The sequence below is a fragment of the Rhamphochromis longiceps genome, linkage group LG14 (assembly GCF_057381845.1).
Source record: "Rhamphochromis longiceps isolate RC_006_pf linkage group LG14, R_longiceps_female_GT1.1, whole genome shotgun sequence".
Lineage (NCBI taxonomy): Eukaryota > Metazoa > Chordata > Actinopteri > Cichliformes > Cichlidae > Rhamphochromis > Rhamphochromis longiceps.
The window spans coordinates 19,084,551-19,109,138 of record NC_140570.1 but is presented as its reverse complement, the minus strand read 5'-3'; the positions used below and the strand labels follow the sequence as shown (position 1 = coordinate 19,109,138).

At 39.9% G+C, this 24,588-nt stretch overlaps 1 protein-coding gene and 1 long non-coding RNA gene across 3 annotated transcripts in view; both read right to left on the bottom strand.

Moving 5' to 3' along the window:
• The window catches only part of LOC146653930 (von Willebrand factor A domain-containing protein 5A-like), a 28,931-nt gene extending 11,043 nt beyond the window's left edge, over positions 1-17,888 (bottom strand). For both annotated transcript variants that reach the window (XM_085380095.1, XM_085380096.1), the window contains exons 1-13: positions 17,754-17,888; positions 11,922-11,969; positions 11,100-11,302; positions 10,782-11,004; positions 10,485-10,651; positions 10,296-10,410; positions 9,996-10,171; positions 9,805-9,893; positions 9,572-9,716; positions 8,858-8,937; positions 8,662-8,776; positions 4,937-5,095; positions 4,748-4,851 (exon numbers count right to left, since the gene is read on the bottom strand). In XM_085380095.1, coding sequence (XP_085236221.1) covers positions 4,748-4,851; positions 4,937-5,095; positions 8,662-8,776; positions 8,858-8,937; positions 9,572-9,716; positions 9,805-9,893; positions 9,996-10,171; positions 10,296-10,410; positions 10,485-10,651; positions 10,782-11,004; positions 11,100-11,302; positions 11,922-11,964 — 1,619 coding nt within the window. In that variant the 5' untranslated portion in view covers positions 11,965-11,969; positions 17,754-17,888. The remainder of the gene's footprint in view (positions 1-4,747; positions 4,852-4,936; positions 5,096-8,661; positions 8,777-8,857; positions 8,938-9,571; positions 9,717-9,804; positions 9,894-9,995; positions 10,172-10,295; positions 10,411-10,484; positions 10,652-10,781; positions 11,005-11,099; positions 11,303-11,921; positions 11,970-17,753) is intronic.
• A 1,900-nt stretch (positions 17,889-19,788) lies between these two features.
• Positions 19,789-23,643, bottom strand: LOC146653929 (uncharacterized). The gene is made up of 3 exons (XR_014907189.1): positions 23,554-23,643; positions 22,067-22,190; positions 19,789-21,961 (listed from the first exon to the last, which is right to left on the bottom strand). It is a non-coding gene; the product is annotated as an uncharacterized LOC146653929 (long non-coding RNA).
• Positions 23,644-24,588: the final 945 nt, after the last annotated feature.

The window sequence follows — 24,588 nt, the reverse complement described above, 5'->3', positions numbered from 1 at the left end:
TATCTTGTTCGGCATCACCACAATTGACATAGTTCCTTAATGTTCCTTCTTTATCTCATCCTCTACTAGTAGCTGATTTTACTTAGACTTATCTATGTTTTTGGTAATTAATACATCTCTTTTTGTAATTTATCTCCTTTATAAAAGGACCTCTCCTGCCAAAAATAATGTGCAAGTGCATTTGCTAATAGACAGCTCGGTACTGGATAAAATAGTATATCACCACAAAAGAAAATTTAAACCACGCCCAGTCAGGATAGTCAAACAAATCTCTCAGTCTTCACTTCAGAACAACTTTGTACTCACGTTTACCTTTCAAACAAACAGTACTGTGATGTGACAAAACCAGCCAAAGCTAACAAAAGTATAATTTCTCCTAAAATTGCAGTTTCATGCTCCCAACTTTGCAGGAACAATTTGGGGATAACCCCTCGCTGTTCTAGAATGACTGTGCAACAGTGCACAAAGTGAGGTCCATAAAGACATGATGAGCGAGACTGGTGAGAACTGACCTGCACAGAGTCCTGAACTCAACGTGATCGATGTGTGACCTAACAAATGTCCTTTTGGAAGAATGAACAAAATTTACCAAATCTGTATACCCATATCTGTGTATTCAAAGGAGCTTGCAAAGAAAAGCGTCTGGACTTCTTTAAGTTGCTTGAAGCCGTTTCACCTCTCATCCGAGAAGCTTCTTCAGTTCTAAGGTCAAATGGTGGAGAGTCCCAGATTTAAACCTAGTGGGAGTATCCCCCCACAGAGGGACAAAGGAACCCCTGATGATCCTCTAATCGCCTGAGCCAAGGTGTGAAACTGGGTGTGGGTCCCAATCAGCCAGAGTTTCGGGTGAGCTCATTGTGAAACCTGGCCCCACCCTATTATGCAAATTCCTGAGGTCAGATGGCCCAGGATGTGAGTGGGCGTTAAGGCGTCTGGGGAGGGAACTCAAAACTGGATTATAGATGGCAGAGAGTTGGTGTCGTAGACCACCGCCTCTGTTCAAAGATGGTCGCTCACAGTGGACATAGATGGTTTCTTTCACTCCTCTTTCAACCCATCTGTCCTCTCTGTCCAAAATGTGAACATTGGCATCCACGAAAGAGTGTCCTTTATCCTTAAGATGCAGATGGACTGCTGAGTCTTGTCCTGTGGAGGTGGCTCTTCTGTGTTGTGCCATGCGCAACATAGACAAATCTCTATGAGACAAAACTCCAAAACACAGACTTAACAATGTGGTGTATGCTGTACAGTGCAGCGAGGAATGCCCAGACCTCTACATTGGAGAGACCAAACAGCCACTTCACAAGCGCAGAAGTGGCTGTTTGAGAAAAAGAAAAAAAAAAAAAAAGAAAAAAAAAAAAAAGGAGGGTTGACAGAGCATTTTTCAAAGAAACATATCTTGAGTAATATTTCAATTTTGAAGTGAAATTTTCACAGCACTCATATGTGCCCACACCATAACATTTTTATGAAAATCGTAGACGGATAGGCAGAAGTCCCGTGTTGATTTTACGAAGTTACCCATGTATTCACTGAGTTGGTTGGTTTTACTGGCTGTGCGAAATTTGAAGTTACTTTGGAAACGTTTTTTTGTTTTGTTTTTTCGTACTTTGAGAAGTACAAAAAGAATAAATCAGTTTAAGAGATCCCTGAGCTGTGCTTCAGTTGAAACAAAAACTGGACCCATTTCCTAGACTTCAGTGTTGTGGTATTTGTTTTGGATATAGACATAATTAAAATAGTTTTAAACAGGAGTTACAGTAAAGAAAGGCTGCAGCTTAGCAAAAAACCCCAGGGTCACTTTGATAGGCAGTATAAATTATTATAATTTGCAATTAGGCAGTTAATTTAATTCAATTTGGATATAAGCTTAAAAATATTAGAGAAAAAAATAATGACCAGATGCTCCCCATGAGCAAGCACTTGGCAATAGGAGGAAGGAAAAGTTCTCTTTAAACAAGAATAAACCTTTGGCAGAACCAGGGTCATGGAGAGACAATCGTCTGTTGAGACTGTTTGGGGGTGAGAAGGAGGCAGACAGAGTCAGTGAGTGTGTGTGTGCACTTGAGAAAGTGTGAGAGAGAGTGAGAGTTGGTACTTTTAGTACTCTCGCTGCAGTGTTTTCGATTAACTGAAGGTTTTTTTGTGGAGCTTTTGCAGTGATGAATAATAATGAATTACAATAGTCCAACCTAAAGCAATAAATGCTCTAATTTTTTCATTAACAAATTTCTCAGCATCACTTTGAGACAGGATGTTTCTCGTTTTAGACATCTTGCACAAATAAATGAAAATAGTGCTAAATATTTGGTTAACATGTCAATTAAAAGATATATCAGATCAAAACTGGCTCCAGGATTCTTCACAGCCTTGCTGTAGTTCAAAGTAAAGCTATTAAATATCTGGTCAGACACAATGTTGTGAAGATTTTTAGGGTCAAAGACAAAGCTATTTCTTTCTTTGGCTCTCGGAGGAGGTGGACGCACTTTTTCTCCTCTCCCTTATCTTCCCTGCTAGTTCTTATGTCCTTGTCTAGTCTCGTGACTTTTTTGTATTACTTTCCCTGGAACACTCTCTCACAGTCTGTATCTAAAACCTAAAAGAGAATTATGGATTTGATCAACTGGTCTCTGAATGCTATTGACACCCTTTAATGAGAAGTCTGGGCTCGGGAGAACCCAAGTGCCCTGGAGGGACTTCCCCTGCCGGATACACAATGGAAAGGTGGCAGAGGATTGTGTGCCTGGCGGGACTGTCGATCGAGGACGCTGAAGATATCTACCTATTCGGAACCATGATAACAGGGTTCTTGCTGATCGGAGCTGACTTGGCCCTGGCTTATCGGAGAATTAAGAGAGCAGAACCGGCTGTTCAAACCCCCACAAGGCTGCCCGCTGGGATTGGAACGACAGGTGCGACTTCTCAGAAAGGGCTCACTGAAGGCAGCATGGTTAAGAGCTTGGAGGCACTTACGACTGCAGTGAATGCTCAGAATAACACCTCTGAGCGTATGTATGTTGGATTACATCAGGAAAGAATCAACTCAGAACAACATCTCTGGGTGGAAGCTGGATTACATCAGATTACAGAACCTGCTATGTGAGCACAAGAGAGACAAGACCACGGAATCGACGGCTAATAACATCATGGAGAAACTCGCAGCTATTAACGGGAGATTGAGAGACCAGTGTCAGAGTGTTAAAAACAGCTTGAAATTCTCATGAGTTGTTTGCAAAAGAAAAATCACCATCATAATGCGGCTACCCCTTCGGCGCCAGCGGTGGGCTCAAGGCTGGAGCCAAACAAAAACTCCCTGATAACGACTGTGTTGAGTCTGTTCCTTCCCATTCCCTACAAGGCCACCTGGGTTGGCTGGAAGACTGTTTACTTAGCCTGGCGGGGCGAAGGACACTGTCTCAGCTGAACTCTGGACATGCATACATATACTGATACTGATAAGCACTCACTGTCACCCTCCCTATCCAACGCCACCTCCAACGCTTACCTCCCCCATGATGTGGACAGCTGGAGGCACAGTCGAAGATTGCAGCGGTCCCAGATCAGATGTACACACTGGAACACTTTCCCATGTTGCTTGTCTGTGTTTATTGTGTTATGGTGTGTTGATACCTGTGCATTCCTGTATTATCCTTTTGTGTTGCACATTTCAATGTTTTTTTCCTCGCTACCTGGCCTGACCTGTCTCCCCAATGTGATGTTTGTATTGTATGTACGGTTAGCAAGGTCTGTCATCTTGGTTGTGGGTTAAAGACCTGCAACTGACAAATAAAGGCTATCTCATAACATCAGTTTAGTCTGAATTTAGAAGCAGGAAATTAGAGTTCACCGAGGTCTTGATGTCTTAAAGACATGACTGTAGTTTGATCTATTGATTTGTGTCACTGGGCTTCATGGAGACAATGTTAAGAAAGCAAAATGAAATTTTAAGATTTTTAAAGAGAATCTGATAAACATGGATAACAGTGTGTCGAACTTACTGTAAAATGTAGGTGTTATTTTGCTATTTAAGTCCAAAAATGCTTTTAAAAGATAATGAAGCAGTATTGCCAGTGGCTATAATTTCAAGATCTATTATGGAATAAAGTTACCACTTACCTTTGTGCTATATTTTCTGTTTATATCACTCACATTGACAGAGGATGGTGACCAATAGTCCAGACAGATGTGCTGCGTCTTTCTGTACTTAACCCCAGTTATCAGGCTAAAGGAGTCGAAACAGCATCTTGCATAGATTCCTTTTTGCTTCTGACAGATTTGCCTCTAAAGGTCAGACAGACTATGTTTTCTTCTCTAAACAAACACTATGACTGTCAAAAAGAGGCACTGAGGGCACAAATTAGTTGCTGTTGGAGAGGTACCTGTGTGGGTCAAGCTGTGTGCTCTTCATGTACTTTACAGTAAAAATGGCAGATTGTTGCACAGTAGTTTTTTCACTTGAGGTCAAGAAATGGCTTCTTGATTTCCCAGAAACTGCAGACTGAGATTCCTCTGTCATGTCTAAATGTTTGTGATCAGTAATCATATACTATTAGATATTATGATACCCCTAATCCAAGAAAATAAGATTAGAAAAAGTGAAACATGTTTAAAACTAGACAAACACCATTAGGTCTGTGTATTATTAACTGTTTTCTAGTAAGTAGAGTTATGTTTCTGAAAATATTGTTTTAAATTCAACACTCGCATTTCAAAACAGAAGTGTGCCGTTTGTGTTAAACTGTTTTACCCAGTGTCCTCTGCAGGGCTGAGACTGAAGTGCAGCTGGTTCTCAGAGGGATGACCTGCCAGGCTGTACTTCACCGTCACACAGCCCTCTGCTGCCTCTGAGCTCTGACACAGAATCACAGGGTTAGAAGTCACGTTAATTACTGTCATCAAATACCTAAACAACAACATGAGAAGGTGCTGCTCTTACCTGTCCACTGAGCTGGGCATAAATCAGTGACCTCTGACCCTGGAAAAGTGCTGTGATTGGTGGAGAGAGGACAGTGACAGACACTTCCTTTGGTAAATCCCATGTGACTGAGATGTCGACCACAGCCGGCTGCAGAGCAAATCGCAGCGACTGCATCACCTGAAAAATAAAGAAAAACTCTCCAAATTTGCTGCTTCAGTGTTTAACTTGACATGCTTGACTGCTCTTGCTCTTGACGAAGGCGGTCACACTTTTCTCCTTTCCTCCTCTCCCTTAGCTTCCCTGCTTAGCCTCTTATGTCCTTGTCTAGTGCCGTGTTTTTTGTGTTACTTTTCCCTGGAACATTCTCTCACAGTCTGTTCTCTAAAACCTAAAAGAGGAATTATGGATTGGATCAACTGGTCCCTAAATGCAATTGACACCCCTTTCTCAATGAGAAGTCTGGGCTTGGGTGAGCCTGAGTGCTGAAGATATCTACCTATTCGGAACCATGGTAACAGGGTTCTGGCTGATCGGAGCTGGCTTGGCCCTGGCTTATCGAAGAATTAAGAAAGCAGAACCGGCTGTTCAAACCCCCGCAAGGCTGCCTGCTGGGAGAGGCGTGAGTTTCTCAAAATGGGCTCATTGAGTCAGCACGGATAAGATCTTGGAGAGGCTACGGCTGCTGTGAATACTCAGAATAAGATCTCTGACTGCAGACTGGATACATCTCGGAAGGGCTAGCTTGGAATAACATCTCTGGGCGCAAATTGGATGACATCTCGGGGAGGCACACTGCTGTGAGTTCTCAGAAATCGGCTCCTTGAGCACAAGAAATGACAACATCACAGAACGCAAGTATGGCGAAGCTCGCGGCTCTCAAACGAGAGATTGAGAGACCAGTGTTGGACTGTAGAACTGCTTTGAAATTCATATGAGCTGTTCGCACTAAAGTAAAAAGCACCATCACTTCATGCGGATAGCCCCTTTGGCGCCAGCTGCAGTCTCAAGGCTGGAGCTGAACAACAACACCCTGATAACAACTGTGTTTAGTCTGTTCCTTCCCATTCCATGCAAGGCCACCTGGGTTGGCTGGAAGCTGTTTACTTAGCCTAGCAGGGCGAAGGACACTGTCTCAGCTGAACTCTGGACACGCACACACATACATATACACTGATATGCACACACTCATCCCCCCTACCTTTCCAAACGCCTTCGACGCTTATTCCCTTCTGATGCTGCACCCTTTACCCACCCCTGTTGCTTGTCATGTGTTTCTTTGGTGTATTAAGAGTTTTTTAATGTGCTATGTGCAGTGGTGTTTTTTTCTGTTCTCAAACTGATCTCCCTGTTGGAGCTCAGTCTGGGGGAGTTATTTTTTTCTCCTCATCTTTCCTCATGTGGTGCATTTTCCATTGTTATACCTCTCTGACCTGTCTTCCCCATGTGATGTTTGTGTAATGTATGTATGGTCGGAGGGTAAGATGGCGCCGCCATTGCGTGCAATAGGTCGGCAGCCTTATGAAATTTCCCCTTGTGGGACTAAAGGTATATCAAATCAATTCAATTACTTTTATTCTATATGTATAGAACTTCAGTTTTTGATTAACAACCACATATTAAATATTAGTATGCATGTCTGAACATACACATAAACAGACACATAATCAACCTTACAGTCAAACATTTATTCCAACATACAAACTATGGCCCAAAATAGAGAGGAAAAGATTAAGGGAAAGTTAACCAATAAAAATGTGCTTTCATCAGTCGTTTAAAACAATTACAAAAATTCCAGATAAGCTGAAGAGTATTCCAGGGTTTGGGCACCACGACCTCAAAAGCATGATCACCTCAAAGTCAGAGGGGAAAAAAACAAAAAAAACAAAACCTATATGGCCCAGAAATGATCTGCTGTGTATCACATCTTTGGAAAACTGAGTTCAGTTTCTGAACCTGATTACTTCCACACCTGTTCTTAATGACGAAATCACTTAAATAGGAGCTGCATGACAAAGTGGAGTAGGCCAAAAGATCTTCAAAAGCCAGACATCAAGCTGTGATCCAAGGAAATTCAGGGACATATGAGAAACAAAGTAATTAGATCTGTCAGTGTTGAAAGCCATTTGTAAAGCTGTGGGACTCCAGCGAACCACAGTAAAAGCCATTATCCACAAATGGCAATAACACGGGACACTGGTGAACATTGATAGCAACAAATATTTCTGGCACAACTTCACCAACTTCCAAAGTGCATGGAGAAGACAAAGATCTGATGACACCGAGACTCCAGCGACGCTTAAGATTCTAGGGAGCAACTTTATTAAGTGAACAACGCGTTTTGTCTTGTGGCCTTCATCAGGGTTGTTGCAAAATGTCCAACAGTTAATGTTTAAAGAAAAAAAAAAAGGAAACAGAAAAAGAGAATTTCCAAGTGGACCAATTACAACTCAAGAAATAAACCAGCTGACCAATTGACATTAACGAGGTGGTATTGGTTCATTGGTTAAGCTACAGCCAAAATAGATTCTGGACTAAACCACTACAAATTAAAAGGGAAGGGGGGGGGGGGGGGGGGAAATCCCAACATTTCTTAACATAATACATAATCAATATTGCACAGAAAAATCCAAATAACTTAATATAAAAAATACAAATTAAAAGCTAATATGAGTACAGGAACATTAAAAGAGTGCAAAGATGCAAAAATCTAGTTAAAAACATAGAAACATAGTTGCTGCTAAGGGTGGCCCAACCAGTTATCACACAGGGCGATGTAGGTTTGGACTTTTCCCCCTTTAATATAAAACTGGTTAATTTAGAAACTTCATTTTGTGTTTATTTGTGTTATCTTTGTCTAATATTCAAATTTGTTTGATGATCTGACATATTTAAGTGTGACAAATAGACAAATATAAAATAAGGGGGAAAACACATTTTCACACCACTACATTGATTAATATGAATTTGTTGAATAAATATGCAGAAAACCATTTGCAAGCAGTACCAGTGATGCCATCTAGTTTTGTATTCTGGTGATAAGAGTAGCATGATCAGTGGTATCAAAGACTGCAGATAAGTCAAGCACAACTAACATGAAATATTTTCTCTTATCCGAGTGCATAAGAATACCATTAGCAATTTTTTTTTCTTTTTAATAAAGTTGTTTCAGTGCTGTGGTTTTGTCAATAACCAGATTGAGAAGCAACAACTTTCTCGAAGACTGGAAATTGGCCCATAATGACCTAAAACAGTGGAATCTAAGGAGGGATGTTTTCCCTAGAGGAAAGACGCTGGGTAAGATAAATGGAATGATTTATAATAGAGAAAAGCCAAGGACAGATGACAAGTAGAACCTGCTAATGAATTTAGGACAGACAATGTCCACTGGGCAGGAAAACGTGTGCAATAATGGGACGTATGGGACAAAAGTGGGTGAAATAATGTCAAGGAGATATGTTGAGAAAATTAGTTTAAACTCTAAGAAGAGAACTGATCAAGAGATTTGAGTCAGTTGAAGACACACAGACTTGATGCAGTCACTGGAATACATGGCAGGGAAAGCAGATTGAGGAAGATTAAGGAATCTGCTGATGGTGTCAAACAAAAATATTGGATTAAGTTTATTACCATTAGTCAAACCAGCAAAATAAGATGTAATATCTTTTATAAGTTGGTGAAGTATGTTTAGTAAGTCCTTCATATAGTGTTATTATCCTACTTCATAATTGTGTTAAATGTCTTACTTTTGGTTGCATCCTGTCAGTCCCTGTGATGAACTGAGCGTGACCTCCTCCTTCTTTGGCCATCCCATTGATGAGAGCAGAGCTGGCCCCTTCCCCAATCCCAAAAGAGAAACACCTGCAATACAACAGTTTTCTTTAAGTACATGTTGGACATTCTGGGAATTGTGTAGATATAGTTGTGTTTTTGTGGTTTCACCTGTGAGAACCTGAATTAGTCTTCACCAGATCTATCACTTCTTTGGTGTTCCTCACCTCTCCATCAGTAAAGACAAACAGCTAGAGAGGAGAGTTGGCACATAAGGACATAACATCAGACCCACAAACACACAACTTGTTCTGAGAAAGTGGCCACTTTCGCATTACTTTCATACATTGTTTTAGTAACTATCCAAAACATACAAGTTTCATTATATAATTTTTCAAGGGATCTTATATGTGTTTTCACACTTATATGCTTTTCATACAAGTTTCACACAAGACAGATACAAACTTTATAAGATTTATATATATCTTTTCCATATGGGTTAACTCTTCATACAACATGTCTCTTTCACATAGTCACAAAAATGGGTGAATACAAGCACTTTGTTCTATGTCAAAGCACTTTTCTCTAGCTAACGTTTCTAAAGTCTCCAGTAAATGAATGTAAGCCAGTGTCTGTGTTACCTGTCTAAGCTGACTGGGAATGCAGGGCTGGTTGTAAGTACGTTTGAAGGGCTCCAGGATCTTTTTCTATATCCAAGCACTTTCTATCAAGCATTTACTCGCACACATACTCACTCTGCATCATGTGCATTGGGGCTCAAGAACACACTGGTGTGCAGCCAGTGATCGAACCACCAACATTATTATGAGCAGATCATCCCCAACATGAGCCATAACCAGGAAAGTGTCAGACTGTGTGTGTTACCTGTCTTGGCTGATTGGGAATGCAGGGCTGGCTGTAAATATGTTTGAGGGGCTGCAGGATCTCAGTTCCTCCAAGATTAGCCTCCATCTGCTCAACTTTCTTCAGAGCCTCCTCCATGGTCTGCTGGCTGTACTCCACACTCTTACTGCCATCACATAAACACATGACCAAAACATCCATTCAGATATTAAAGAGGCCCTTTCTTGGGGTGACCGATATGAGGGGAGACTCACGGGAAGATGTGTTCATATCCAGACCCAAAACTGTAAATGTTGAAATAGCAGCCCATTGGTAAGCTCTTCAACAGGAGCAGCAGAGTATCCTTAAGAGAACAGGATTGTGAGGGATGGAAAATATGGTGAGCCCACTATGTGAGAGGAACACTATGACAGATTTTCTGACTGTAATAACTTAATACAGATACCCTGGCACTGCTGATGCGAGTTTCCTGCTGCTTGCTGTTTGTGATAGGACAGCCCATACTTCCAGATCGATCCATTAAGAACACAAACTCTCCACATGAAGCCATTGAAGACATCACAGACTGGGGGAACTCAGGGTACAGACTCACCATCACCACTGAATCACCCATCAGAGTGCCTGAAAAATAAACAAATTTTAAAAATTACCTAAATTTGCTTTTCATTGTTTGTTCAAAAACCTAAAGAGTATAGATAATAAAATCTGTATTTGCAGACCAACTACTTCACTCATTTTCACTCACCCGGCTCAGCAGAGGCCTGTCCTGCCTCCACCACAGCAGTGGGCTGGTGAGCATCTTTGTAATAAATCAGCAGTTCAACATCTCTGTCAAACTTGTGTCCTGCAGCCAGCTTGACCTGCACACCACAAACACATTCATATTTAATTCTCAGTTATAAGTACAGAGCAGACACAGCAGCACTCTACCTACCGTGGCCTGGGTTTGATCAGTGTTGAGGTACTGGAGAGGGTCCAGGGAACAGTTGGACTCTACTTTAGAGATTGGACGAGGAGAGGACACTCGGGCAGAGAAAGACAGACTGTAGGGCACCAGAGAGGCTGGAACAGAAGTCACCTGGACTCCTGCACCTTCACTACCTGTACTTGACATTAGAGATAGTTGCAAATCACTGTGGTACATTTTTACTGGGACTCATGCTTGTTACAAGCATGATTGTTTTGTGATAAATATTTAACTAAATTAATAAGTGTTGGATGATTTTCCTACCCTGAGGCTGGTATCGAGGGTTGAGCACAGCAGGCAGACAGAACCTCAGACCATCATCAGCCTGCACAGCCAGCTCAGTCACGTACTCCAACCTGATGGAGGCGCTCTCTCCTGGAGGCAGACTGCCCACACTCAGAGAGAATATATCTGGACTCTGATCGCTCTCCTCCAATAGGAAGGCCTGCTGACCGGAGCTCAGAGCATCATCATACTCCTCACGAGCCTGAAGGACAGGTGACACATGTCAGTGACATTCACTGTGTTTATTGTTATTTTGAATCTTACTTATAATCAGGTTATATTTACTGTCCAGCTCACCTTCTGTTTCTCCTTCACCTCAGCTACAATCTGTGTCTGTCCGATCTTAGCACTGAAATGACAGACAGCAGCATCTCCAGGCAGAGGGAAGACAAAAACAGCCTCTAATGGTTTGTCCTCCTTATTCTCGTAGTTCAGGGTGGAGACCACTGTAGCCACATGGTCCCTCACCTCCAGCTCCACCTCAATGCTCTTCAGAGGAACTAAAAGAAACAGAACAATCATAAATACATAAACCATGCACATGTTTTAAAAATGGTTGTTTCTTGTGTTACATTTCAGCCACACAAAAGTTAGCCATTAAACCAAGCTGGTACTTAAACATGACTGTCCAACAGTGTTGCAAAGTTTATTTGTTTATTTATATTATTATTCATTTATTTATTTTTGTTTGTTTCTTGTATCCATCATTTTTCTTCTGTGCTTTTGTATCACAAGGATATACTCTGCATTAATCGTAGCCATATGCAGCAGTACACTACTGTCCAAGATGCATATGATCAACTTCACAGAGTAAGCTTGATGCCATCCAGAACTTTTCACCAGTGGGTGTGGGAGAAGCACAACATTTTCTTATGTATACTTTGGTCAGCAGAAGGTGAAAATGGCCATGAACCTCAATGCAATTTTCATGTTGATAACCTAAAGAGCAAATGACCATCCAGCTATTGAAATGGGTTTGTTGAGTATTGTCTCAGTCATGGGGAAATAATCATTTATTATTATGAGCCACTACAAATAAAAAAGTCATTACATTTGAATTTTAGATGAATGAAAAGAGGCTGGAGAGTAAACAGAAGCCCCTTTACTTTCTGTCAGTACCTGGTTCCTTCTGGAGAGTTAGCAGACCACAGCGGTTCATCATTGTACCTGTGAAACAGAAACATCTGAGGACTTAGTGTTGAAATAACATTCATAGGTGCTCTACATTTCAGACATTCTTTAGCTATCTATCTATATAAAAAAAATAAATATTTCCAAATTAATCTTATCAGATAATGTTGTGGTTATGACTATCACAAATTTTGATGATCGGACTTCCAGTATTATAATTGTTTTAATACTTATTGGTTGAGGGTTAAAATGTTCACTTAATGTTCCACTGGTGACTATAATAAACAACGACAGCAGGACCTCCTCTCAAAAATCCAAGTTTGAACCAACCATTACTTTCACTCTTGTTATCTTCTTCCTGTGATCGACCTCACCGAGTTTAAAAACAGCATGAATATCTCAGATTTAATGGTTAATTGTAGCCACACAGACTTTGCTTATGGAATCACATCATATACATATAAATCATTGTGAAAGCATCTATATTACTACCCTAAGGTTGTCATGTAAGCATACAGAAATCTGATGTTGCACATAATGTACAAAATATCATTCATTTTGCAAAGTTATAAAACATGTTAATTAATTGTAAAACAAAAATGTTTATTTTTCTGTTGCTTGCACTTTTATTCAATGTAGTTTACTCAAAAGCTTATTTACTATCATCTGAACACAAAGTGTTAGGGTCCCTGGGTCGTTGACCCAGTGTTTTGTGTTTTTGGTTCTTTGATTTTGTTATTTCATTATATTCTAGCTTTGCTTTATGGGTTTTAGGATCATTCTTAGTTTAGGTTCTCTGGGTGGGGTTTGGTTAGAGTTTTAGTGTTCTGGTTTTCTGTCTGTGTTCCATAGTTGCCGTCTCCCCTGTCTGCTGTATCCCCACATCCAGTCAGTGTCTGTGTCTGCCCTGGTCCCACGTCTCTGTTCCCTTTGTTATAGTGCCTGCCTGTGAGTCTGTGTTATGTTTCCTGTTTTACTTTGAAAGTCCATATCTGATGTTAATGTGTCTGGTTTTGCTTCCCCTTGTCTCGTTAGGCCTGATTTGCCCCAGCTGTGTTTCCCTCCTGTTACCCATTCCCTGATTGCTCCCTCTGTGTATTTAAGCCCCGTGTTTCTTTGTGTCTGTGTTGTGATCTACTCTCATTTATGCTGTGTGTTCTGTCTGCCTGGTCATGTAAGTTTATTTGGCTTTTGGTTACGTTTTTGCCACTTTTTGCCATCCAGCGATAAAAGCTAGTGATGGTGAGATGAAGCCTCATGATGAACTGAAGCTTCCCATCCAACTGGTCGACTCATGGTTCGAAGCATTGTGATGATTCATTTGCTCTACTGCGCCATCAAGTGGACAATTCAAGTGAAACGGGCTCAATGATTATAATGATGTGATGTGTAAACCGCTAAACCGAATAAATAAATTGTTTTTCATGGTTATTTATCCCGAATATTGTCTCAGTATGTCTGATACAAAAGAGAAAGTGGAAACTATCAGTACACAGTTTTTGGGATGATTGTGTAACTGCGTAATCATTCTTATGTACATCTCAATAATGACACAAACTAGTGTGTGGCACTTCAAGTTGAATGAATAAAGGAATTACTATTGTTCATGACACCAATAACTGAACTCTAAATATTAGTTATATTTAATATTATACTAATTTTATATTATATTAATTTAATTAATATTTGTGTATAATAAATTGGCAGCTTAACACAGGAATGTACATGGAAACAAAAAGGGAGGGAGTTGTGATGTGAATGTGCTTGTATAACAGTGCTCATGACACTAGGGAAAAGTTTTCATTTGTTTTTATTCAAAAATAGCAGCTTTCCCACAGTGCTGGGCTTAAGACGGTTCCTCTTTTTTGAGAGGATTTCTCCTGCTTTTGAAAATATCCTCTCACAGGGCACAGATGAAGCAGGGGTTGCAAGAAAAACTACAGCAAGTTTATACAAGTTTGGATAAAGAAATTTGTGTCCAGTACTCCAGTAGCTATGTAACACGTACGTAATCCAATTCCACAACACGATGTGATGAGGGAATCAGCTGTGTTTTGCTGCCCATTTTATTTCGAATCTGGCGCGAACCGGTGAACCAGTTCCTGAATCAGTCACGTGGTACGGACTGCCCGCGAGGCCTCGAACGTCACTGCATACGTAATCAACGCAAGCCTCGATACGCCCTTCAGAAAAACGCCCCCGCGATTACCCGATTCGAAGCTTCGACACACAGGACACATCACTAATAAAAGCTGAGTTTTGAGCTACTTTCCGTCTCCGAGTGTCTGCACTTTGGGTCCTTCTACTTCCACTCCTGCCTGCACACAGCCTTAACCTGACACAAAGTGAGTTTTCCAGAATATCAAGTACATGTTATTTATGTTACATTTATGACAAAATCTACCATTTGTTATTTTGATGCCACTATAAAAGAACTAAAGTATACACACAACCATCCAACCCAGAAATGCAATCTGTCCAGCATCTGTGGGGTTAGCCCTAAGACGTCCTCCTGGTAAGACATGCAGGAAATACCTCCTCTATGCATCCTGGAACAATGTACCAGATTTTCTTCACCAGTTTTTCACACTGATATTGTGTGAGCATCAGTGCTTTGTTCTCGGTTCTAAAAGCCCAGGAAACTGCCCTGTTTGGCCTGTATGAATATTCATCCACATAGCCTCAACCAGTATTTTCTGAATGCCTCAAATTGTGGGAAAGTTCAGTTTATAAACAACACCAGATCATTTCAAGAATGATCAGAAATTCACCAGGAGCAGAGCAAACTAGCTGCTCAAAAACCAGCAGAGTCACATGACAACATAATAAGACTTTGGAAGTACAGGTTTCACACGTTTCTGCCTGAAAACACTGGATTTAATAGTTAGACTAATACATTTTTACATGACAAACACGATGCCTTCTTTTTCTCAGTCAATGTCGGCCCTGCGTTGTTTTGGTTTAGTCAACAAAATTTCTGAGAAGTTAGAGGGCAAGTAAAATTCAACACAATCACGCAATTATTCCATCATATTCCAAAATTCATTAAAAGCCATCCTTCACAGTTGACATGATACTTTCAACATATTTCTACTCTGGTTCACTTACTCTAGAAGTTGGATCTTAAACTGCTTAAACACCCAAGAAATTAAAGGACAACTACTCAACTGAAAAAACATTTCAAAGCAATGTGTCAACATCATGTTAAAAATGTATTTAAAATTATACATGACAGTTAAATGAAATTGGATTTTTCTTCTTGAACACTCACGTGTGCAGGTTTTTTTTTTTCCTCATTCCACTGCATAATTCTGGAGAAATTTAACGGACATTTCTGGTCTAATTCAACATATCCAATCAAATATAACATCACATAAAAAATTAATTAAAAGCATCCTTGACATGAAATTCTCAGTTGATTACTCCTCTGGGTTACTCCGCTACATGTGTGCCAATTTTTGAATATGACACAGTCCTGATCAAAAGGTTAAGACCAATTGAAAAATGGCGGATAAATAACTAAAATATTTTTGATGGTGCAGGCACAGTTTAAAGTGGAGCTGGAGTCTACGCACAGAATGAGCAAAGAGGCAGAGCCATTAGTTGGGGGAGAAAGAGACTGACAAATGAAACATGACGGATGAAACGAAAAGAAAAATGCAATTTCTAATAGAAAACAGTGAGCAGCTCATTTTGATAGACACGTATTTTCTTTTTCTTTACGATATTTATTATTTCTCATTAATACGACAAAGTATTTCTTATCAGATTACTCAATGGAATAATCGATAGATTAATAATCTATAGTTACAGCCCTGGTTGAATTTGAGTAACTGTCTTTTAACTTCTCGGGAATTTTGCAGTTGATTGAGATGAAACTGAGTGTTGTTGCGGTCACATTGAAGATTCCATTGAATTGTGAAGTAAGAAGCACATTACCAGCGAAAGTGAAAAGAAAAATAAATGAGAACTTCACTGGGGAAAACAATGGTCCTGGAGCTTTATTTCTCTTAACTTCCTCTGTGCGTTTGTGTGGGTGTCTCGATTAGCGAACAAGAAGATATCCAACGCTTCACGGTAGGATAAGAGGCGCGACGCACCCCGACGCACAAATGATGGTTCACTTGACCGCGGTTGTTCTGTGCGCGCTCATAAAAAAAGGGGGTGGCTGGCGCTTTACTGCTCACGTGACACTTCTAATGGATTCTGCTCAATACATTAAGAGATTTAATCAGGTGAAGATGATTAAAAATCTATAGCGAACAGAATTTGATAGTGACACGAATACTTGGAAATAAAGAAATACTTCTTTGTGCAGAAAATTTCTTCTCATTTTACACACAATGTTGAAATTAAAATATTGAGGTTTTTTTTATTTTATTTTAATGCTGAGTGCGCTCTCAGTACTGCTGTTTATTTAACGCCACATCTGCATATTAGAACTCTGAAACATTAAACATTTTAACATTACTAACCTGTAGACGCTTCGATTTGTTAAGAAATCAAATCAATACATTTTAAATAGATCAATGAAATACTCAATTCAATCAATAAAATTGACCAAATTGATAATTCCATCCATCCGCTTCCGCTTATCCTTTTCAGGGTCGCGGGGGGGGGGGGGGGGGGGGGGGGGGGGGGGCGCTGGAGCCTATCCCAGCTGTCATAGGGCGAGAAGCAGGGTACACCCTGGACAGGTCGCCAGTCTGTCGCAGGGCTAACACACAGGGACAGACAACCATTCACATTCACTCGCACATTCACACCTAGTGGCAATTTGGATTATGCAATTAACCTATCCCCACAAGCTGCACAGAAAGACCCCGGCCTGATGGTGGAATTGAACTCAGGACCTTCTTGCTGTGCGGCAACAGTGCTAACCACCTTGCTTGATAATTGTGTTGATTAAATTAGTATTCTTGAGGGCGTTCTGTGTTAGCAGCAGAATTTAAAATTGCAACTCTGAACATAACCTGCTCCTTACCAACACAATAGAGTGCGTTATAAAGAGTGCATGCTTTAGGGGGTGGTTCTCTTTTGTTTCTATAGTCCTGTATGAGCTCTGCATTTTAAAGAAGAAAACACTGCATTAGTAATTTATCTGAATTCATTCAGCGATAATCCGCACACAAATAACAATGAATACCCCTTGTAGTTGTCAGCACAGGGTGTGCCTGTGACTCATCATGCAGGGCAGTTCGCAGGCTAAACTTACTTTGGTCAGCAATTAGAACCCGTTTAAGTTACTTAAAAATAAAAATATCATTTATCCTTTAAATTATCTAAACATAATTTTAATGACTCGACACACGTATCGCAAAAATTGAATCTTGGCATCTACAAAGATTCGCATTAGATGCCACTAGAAACATCTGGATCACGTTACCACGCAGTGAAATGTTGGAAAACGCCATCAGAAAACACCAAAACCAGTTAAGCAGGAACACCGGGGACTTCTACGCTCTGATAACTTCCAGTCGGAGGCGTTTTCTGTGCAGACAATTAATGGCATCTCTTTGTTATTGTGACAGAGTGACTGTGCACCTACCTGCTAGTACGTGACACTTTCAGAATCTAAGGCAATAGTTCTTTTTCACTACACACAAAATTATGCAGTTTTGTGCCACTGAATAGTTTTGAAACTGTTTGTCTGGGATCCGAAAACATTTGTTAAAAGGCAGTAATGAAAACTGAAAAAGCAACCAATGACGTGACAATGAACTGAGCGACAAACTCATAAAAAATGGAATTAGGTAAAATCAACACGTGAGATATGAAAATATGGCCGCCAGTGAAGAATGATGCGCAATAGAAGCTTACCTCTATTGATAGACGGGTGTATCCTGATAGGTTTACTGCACTCCTCTGTTCTTGTAGCAATGTTTACGCCACAAACAGCAGACTTTATAGAAAAAAGTCACTGCTACCGGGTACGTCCCATTTCCTTGTTTTTTCCACCAACCGATATGCACTGGGTGGGCGGAGCGTCAAATTGCAAAACATTTTTCCTTTGGATTGTTTTTTTTAGAATTCCTTCTGTGGTTTACATTTTTACTTTGCAATAGCTCTGAAGTCCTGAAAGGTCTCACGCTCACACTCTTACACTAAAAATAATTGTACTTCACGTGAAAGTCTTTGCTTATAATATATGGCATTATTGCATCCTCTTGTGAACAAGAGAAACATTTAGGAAACAGAATAGCGTTTTGTGAATATGTAAACTTTAACTGTTGACCCATTTCAGTTTGAAATGTAGAAAAAGTGCAATCACTGCTTATTCATTAATTAATCAGTGTCTTTATTAGAGAAAGTTTACACCTCAGTTATACCAAAGCAAAAAAGCAGTAAAAGATACTTTATTAAGTTGCATCACCGGTGGTCAAAAACAAGTACAAATTATTTTAAAATATAGTTTAAAGAGTAAATCAGACATTCAACTGAGATTTCTTTAACACAATAGTCACACCTTAACACAGGACATTACCTACACAGGATAAGGTAACACATGGACTTAGTTTCCATAAAAAAAGCAAGTAAGCAAACTTAATTTGATTAGTTTAGTTTGGCTTCTGAATTTGTTCAGGTCACACATCGCCCATGGCTAAAACAGTCAGAGGTGGACTGGCTAATCAGGAGTATAGAGTTATTAAACTCATCATACAAATCATCATCTAGAGCATACATATCAATGGATAATTATGATCCAATAAAAAGTATATAGTATTGTATATGATTCTGAAATGTCCCATTCTACATGTTGCTTTTAATTATTTAAGATGATGTAAATGTATTTTTGTCACGCAACTTGTTCAGTATTAAGCTAATTAACTATGATTACAATTTTGAATAAAGTAAAAAGTCTAAGCAAATGTTTTCACTTGTCCAACACAAAACTACACTGTAGCATAAAGCATTTTTTAAATCATTTATCTATTATTATCATTGCTACGATCATTCTGAGCACGGAGCCATGAGGCAGCCTTCATAGCCAGAAGTTCCCACTCGTCCTTTGCTTCCATCTTGAAAGCATGAAGCCAGATCAGAGCCAGAATGGTGGCCCACACTTCACTGTTGGCCTAATTCATTAAATCAACAACAATTAAATGAAACAGAGCAGACAGGAATCACGATCTTCTGTCTAGAAATGAAGCACAAATAAAGCTTTGAAATGATTTCACAACTGTTTTGACCGATGAGGAAAAACCCTCTCTGCTGCTCTATGCTAATATGAATATCAGACTTTTATGGTCACCTATAGTCTTCCCTGGCTGATACCATCTGGTTTGTCTTCTCACTTTCTCTCTCTCCTGTTGGCTATCGGTGTTTTATTGTGGTCTGTGCTCCTGGGTGGGTCCCTCTCTGGGTTTCCACCTGAAGCCCCTGATGTAATCACCTACCTGTGACCGATCTCATCCGTGTTTAAACAGACACACACCACCTTCCTGTGATATACCAGTCAGGCGTGTGTCTCACAATCTAAATACCAAATTTCTAGATCAGAATAATTGTTTTTAAGTTTTGCTAAGTAAAATGAAGCAGCAGTGTCTATACTTATACTGTAAGCGATAGTAAACATCATCAGAACATGGGCACAGGAAAAGTGGATGCTCTTCCTGGCTTTTTTATTAGTAAAAAACTAACAAGAAGTCACAAGCAAAAGGACAACACACCATGGCACATGTTTAAACAAGGAAGGTTTATTCATCTTTGATTTATTATCAAAATAGACATAATTTTTTCAATCCACAAAAACTACATATTCAAAGAACCACATCAGCACAATATCAAACAGAACTGCCACATGATGTTAAACAGACACTGTCAATTCAGCTGTATAGTGGGCAATCATAATGAAACCGTTCATTAGAAGTTTTAGATTCAAGCTGCTTTTGGCCAGCAGATGTCACCAAACATGACTGTGTTGAAAAGCTCTGAGTAATGAAACGTTTTTCAATATGAGCTTCAATGCTTCAGAACAATATCAAACAGAACTGCCACATGATGTTAAACAGACGCTGTCAATTCAGCTGTATAGTGGGCAATCAAACTGGAAGCACAACAAATACGGAGAAGCGGAGAAAGACACACAAGCTTAACACTGGAAACAAGGGGAGCATTGGGACATGACTTACTGGTGAGACCAAGAGTGTCCACTGTTTGTCCAACCAAACATCCAATAATTTCAAATCAACAAACCACTGCTGCACTGTGGTGATAGTTTGTAAACAGGCAAAAGCAGTCCAATGTGCAAAATTTGAAAGTTGCGTTTTATGGTCAGTTTATCCAGTTTGGCAAGCGATAACCAAAGATCAATTTTTATCGTTTCCTGCTGTTTCTCCTGCTCTGTCCCAAAGGCCCACTCCAGTTCATGCTGGACTGATACAAACCCTTATAGAAAATGGCCCTATACTTCTTCCTGCCTTACTTATAAAGATAAAGAACAAAAACAAAACAAAAAATTAAGCAATTATTGATAGGTTTGCCTAGCACAGACCTGTTGCTGAAATGAGACAATGCTACTACACCAGCAAAAACAAGACACAAGTCACCAAAGTTCTTTGGTAATCACGTGCACGAGGGAGAGAACTGTGATGAGCGCTGTTCCTGACGCTCGAACCCCAGTCACTCTCAGTTAGCTCCCCCGTAGTACTGCTCTTTATTGAAGTAATTCATGAATATGCATTAGTTCATTAACATATGACATCTTACATAGGCATACATGGGAACAAAGAGTACCAGTCTGTGTATACGTGTAGGTGTGTGTGTGTGTGTGTGGGTGACACAAATGACACAAAATCAAAGAATATTAACAAAACTCGAAAACACATGAACACTGGGTCACCAGACCCAGGACCATGACAGAAAGAGACTGGCCCCCGTCAATCGATCTTTCAAGAACTGTTTGCACACAAAGAATCCAGTATTTAAAAAAATGTGTGTAGGTCTTCCAAATATTATTGGGAGCACATCATCATGTATAATTTTGAACAGTATCCTTCTTTGTCATGAAACATGAAACCATGATGGTTGCCTCCAGCACCTGATGATATCGGTTTGACTCAACCCTGCACTGCTTTCTGCATTAGCGTTCAGTGACCGAGCAAAGAAAAGAAATGCACACAGTTTTTGTCTGAGTAGACACATTAAGACAAGAACAAACTGAACAAAAAGAATAATAAACCAGTGGTGGTTGAAAAAGTTTGCTTTTTAAAAATAAAAAACAAACATGTTAACTTGGAGTGACAAATTATAATTTGTTAGTTATGTTCAGGCACCTTGTATGTGTTCAGCTCACGGACTTTGCTATAGAAGTGTTGAATGTTTAGTGGTGTATAGACGTTGTGTTTTGACTGGTGAGCACAACTGCAACGGGAGAAACAGATTACTCAGAAAAGGTTTACTTGAAATTTTAAGATTACTTAGAAAAGTAGGAATAAAGAGTTTTGATTCACAACCAATTTGTTTGATGTCACAGACTGGGCACAGTTTTGTGCCTCTTCTATCCTCTCTGTCATAAGAAGCGTGCACAAAATCCTCAATGCAACTAAGAAGGAGGACCTCGAAAGGTGCATTGGTTTACAGCTGGGGTAGGGAACTCCAGACCTCAAGGCCCGGTTTCCTGCAAGGTTTGGATGTGTCCTTGATCCAACACAGCTCATTTAAATGGCTAAATTACATCCTCAACTTGTCTTGAAGTTCTCCAGAGGCCTGGTAATGAACTAATCATTTGAGGCCTGGAGTTCCCCACACCGGTTTACAGGGAGTGATTCACAAAATACAAAATGCCTCTTAACACTAAGAACTAAGCATGAAAAAGAATATATAACAATTCTGACTGCATAACAGCAGCAGGGTATGTAACATAAAACAGCACTGGATCAAAGGCAGTAAGGTGTACGCAGATCTGCTTCTGATCACCCTGAAGTTGAAGCCACTTTAAGAAACCCCTCAGAGGCCCAGAGCTTCTTTCCTCACGCTGCAACCCAACAGGACCTTTCCAGCATCCACATACTCTGTCACACGCGGCGCTGAAAACAGAAAACAGATATTAAAATAATGAATGATGGAGAAAAGTTGACTGTAGCATGAAACTATTTTTAAAACATTTTATTCTTTAATTAGCGTGTTACTACCATTCTGAGCACGGAGCCATGAAACAGCTTTCATAGCCAGAAGCTCCCACTCGTCCTTTGCATCCATCTTGAAAGCAGGAAGCCAGATCAGAGCCAGAATGGTGGCCCACACGTCACTGTTGGCCTAATTCAACAAATCAAAGACAATAAAATAAAACACATAAAAACACGCTACATGATTTTACTTTCTTCAACCAGTAGTATTAAATATTTTTGGCTGCTTCCTTGTCACAAGGTGTCACCAAGATGTGTAGCTCTGCATATTTGATTTGGCCGATTATTACACTGGATGCTGTTCCTGATGTAATCACAAACTGTGATGCTCTAAAATAATGTGCTGAAATACTTTGTCAAGAACTGATGATGAGAAAAGTATTTTTGCTGTGTGTGGTTACAGTGTTTTATCTTCTGATGTACAGATGTTTACTTTCATGCTGTGAGGCAAGCCTACGTTTAGTTTGACATCTTTTTGTTTGGTTTGGTCTGTGTCGTGCGTTGCTGTGTCTCCAGGAACAGATACGAAGTTCAACACAACACTGCTTTCTTTTCACAAACTGGACAAGAAAAACATCTAAAACCCTCGTTGGAGATAATAACTACATTCATGATACCTGTTAACTTTTTTTTAAGTCAGTCTTTCCGCACGAGGGTCTGCGAGCACTCGCGATAGAAAGGGCGTTTAACTAGTCACGTGACGCTTCTTACGCGTACAGCGCAATCCAGTCAGAGACTTTATCGCTTTTCAAGGCACCCAAAGCGCTTTACAATGCCATTATTCATTCACTCTCACCCTCTGGCCAACACCAGTAGGCAGTAGGGTAAAGTGTCTTGCCCAAGGACACAACGACCAGGACAGAGAGCCCGGGGATCGAACCGGCGACCTTCCGGTTACAGATACACTTCCCAACCCCCTGAGCCACGGTCGCCCTCTTTATCAGAGACTTTATCAGGTGATGATAATAAAACGGCAATTAAAAATCTATAAAACAAACAAACAAACAGTATATCATAGTAAAAAGAGCACCGCTGGAAATAAGAAAACATTTGCTGTTGCAGAAAACTCGGAGTGCGCTCTCAGTGCTGCTGTTTACTCCCAACGTGAGTCTCATTAAACATTTAAATCGTCTAAACATAATTTTAATGACTTGACACACGTCTACTAAAATTGAGCCTTCGCTTCTACAAAGATTCGCATTAATATGGCGACTCTGCGACCAGAAGCATCTGGATTATGTTGTCACGGATTATTATACACATTGGAAAACGCTCCGTTTTGTGAAACTGCATAGGTTATACTGTGTGTTTTTGACTGTGATCCGAAAACATTTTTTAAAAAAGACAATAATGAATCCGGAAATAAAAACCGATGATGTGACATTAGGAATGAACTAACTCATAAAGAACGGAATGGTTAAGATAAACCTGTGAGATATGAAAGTGTGGCGCTGGAGACCGCTAGTGAAGAATGATGTGTAATAGAAGCTTACTTCAATGGACAATGACTGTAGAAAACAGACGTGTGTATCCTGACAGGTTTCGTTTTCTTTTTCTTCCTCTTTATACTGTTTAGTGGCGGCTGGCAAACAGCAAAATGGTGCATTATCGCGACCAACTGGTGTGTAGTATCGAGAGATAACTGTCTCCTCTCTCCTGTTCCTCCCTGTGCTTCTCATTTTTTTATTTCCCTTTGTATTTTATAAAACCATCTCCCTTACCTCTCTTCCTCCCATTGCCTTTGCCACCTTTCTTTTATTTTGTGCCATATTCTACTCTTGATTGCTGTCCTACTAACACTGATTTCCATATCCATAATGGTCTCTTTGCAGCTTCCTTTGCTGTTCTGTCTGCCATAATCATTTCCCTTAACTCTATGATGCGCTGGTACCCATATGAGGTTGACCATAAGCCCCATCATAGTAATTCTATATAATGTTTGCTGAATCTCTATCAGAATGTCAGGTCTGCAATCTGAGTGACTGTCTTGCAAACTAACGAATGATGAACTTGAGTCTGAGCATATCACTGATCTTAGTGGTCTTGCATCGTCAGTCCACTAGACAGCCAACGGTATTGAAACTACTTCTCCCATGTACACTGATGAAACATCACTGATTCCTTTTCTTACTTATCAATATATATACTAAAAATAAAAATACAATAACAGTAAACAATGCAGAACACCAACATCAAAAATATAATAACGTCAACAAGCAATAAAAAGAGAATTAATTTTTACTGTATATATCTTTCATTAATCAGCATAAATACCCCTATAAACATTTAGTTGGCCCACAGATGTAGAAATTGTTCAAAAGAAAATTCCAATAAATTCTGATTATATAGCACTCATAACAGGGTATATAATACAACAGCGAATTGAAGGCAGTATGGTGTAATTAGATCTGCTTCTGTTGACTAGCCCCGAAGGTTAAGCCACTTTGAAAACAAGATGTAAAAATCAAAAGTGGCTTTATTGCTGAAGTTAGATAAAAAAAAAAATACAACAACCACACAGTCTACGC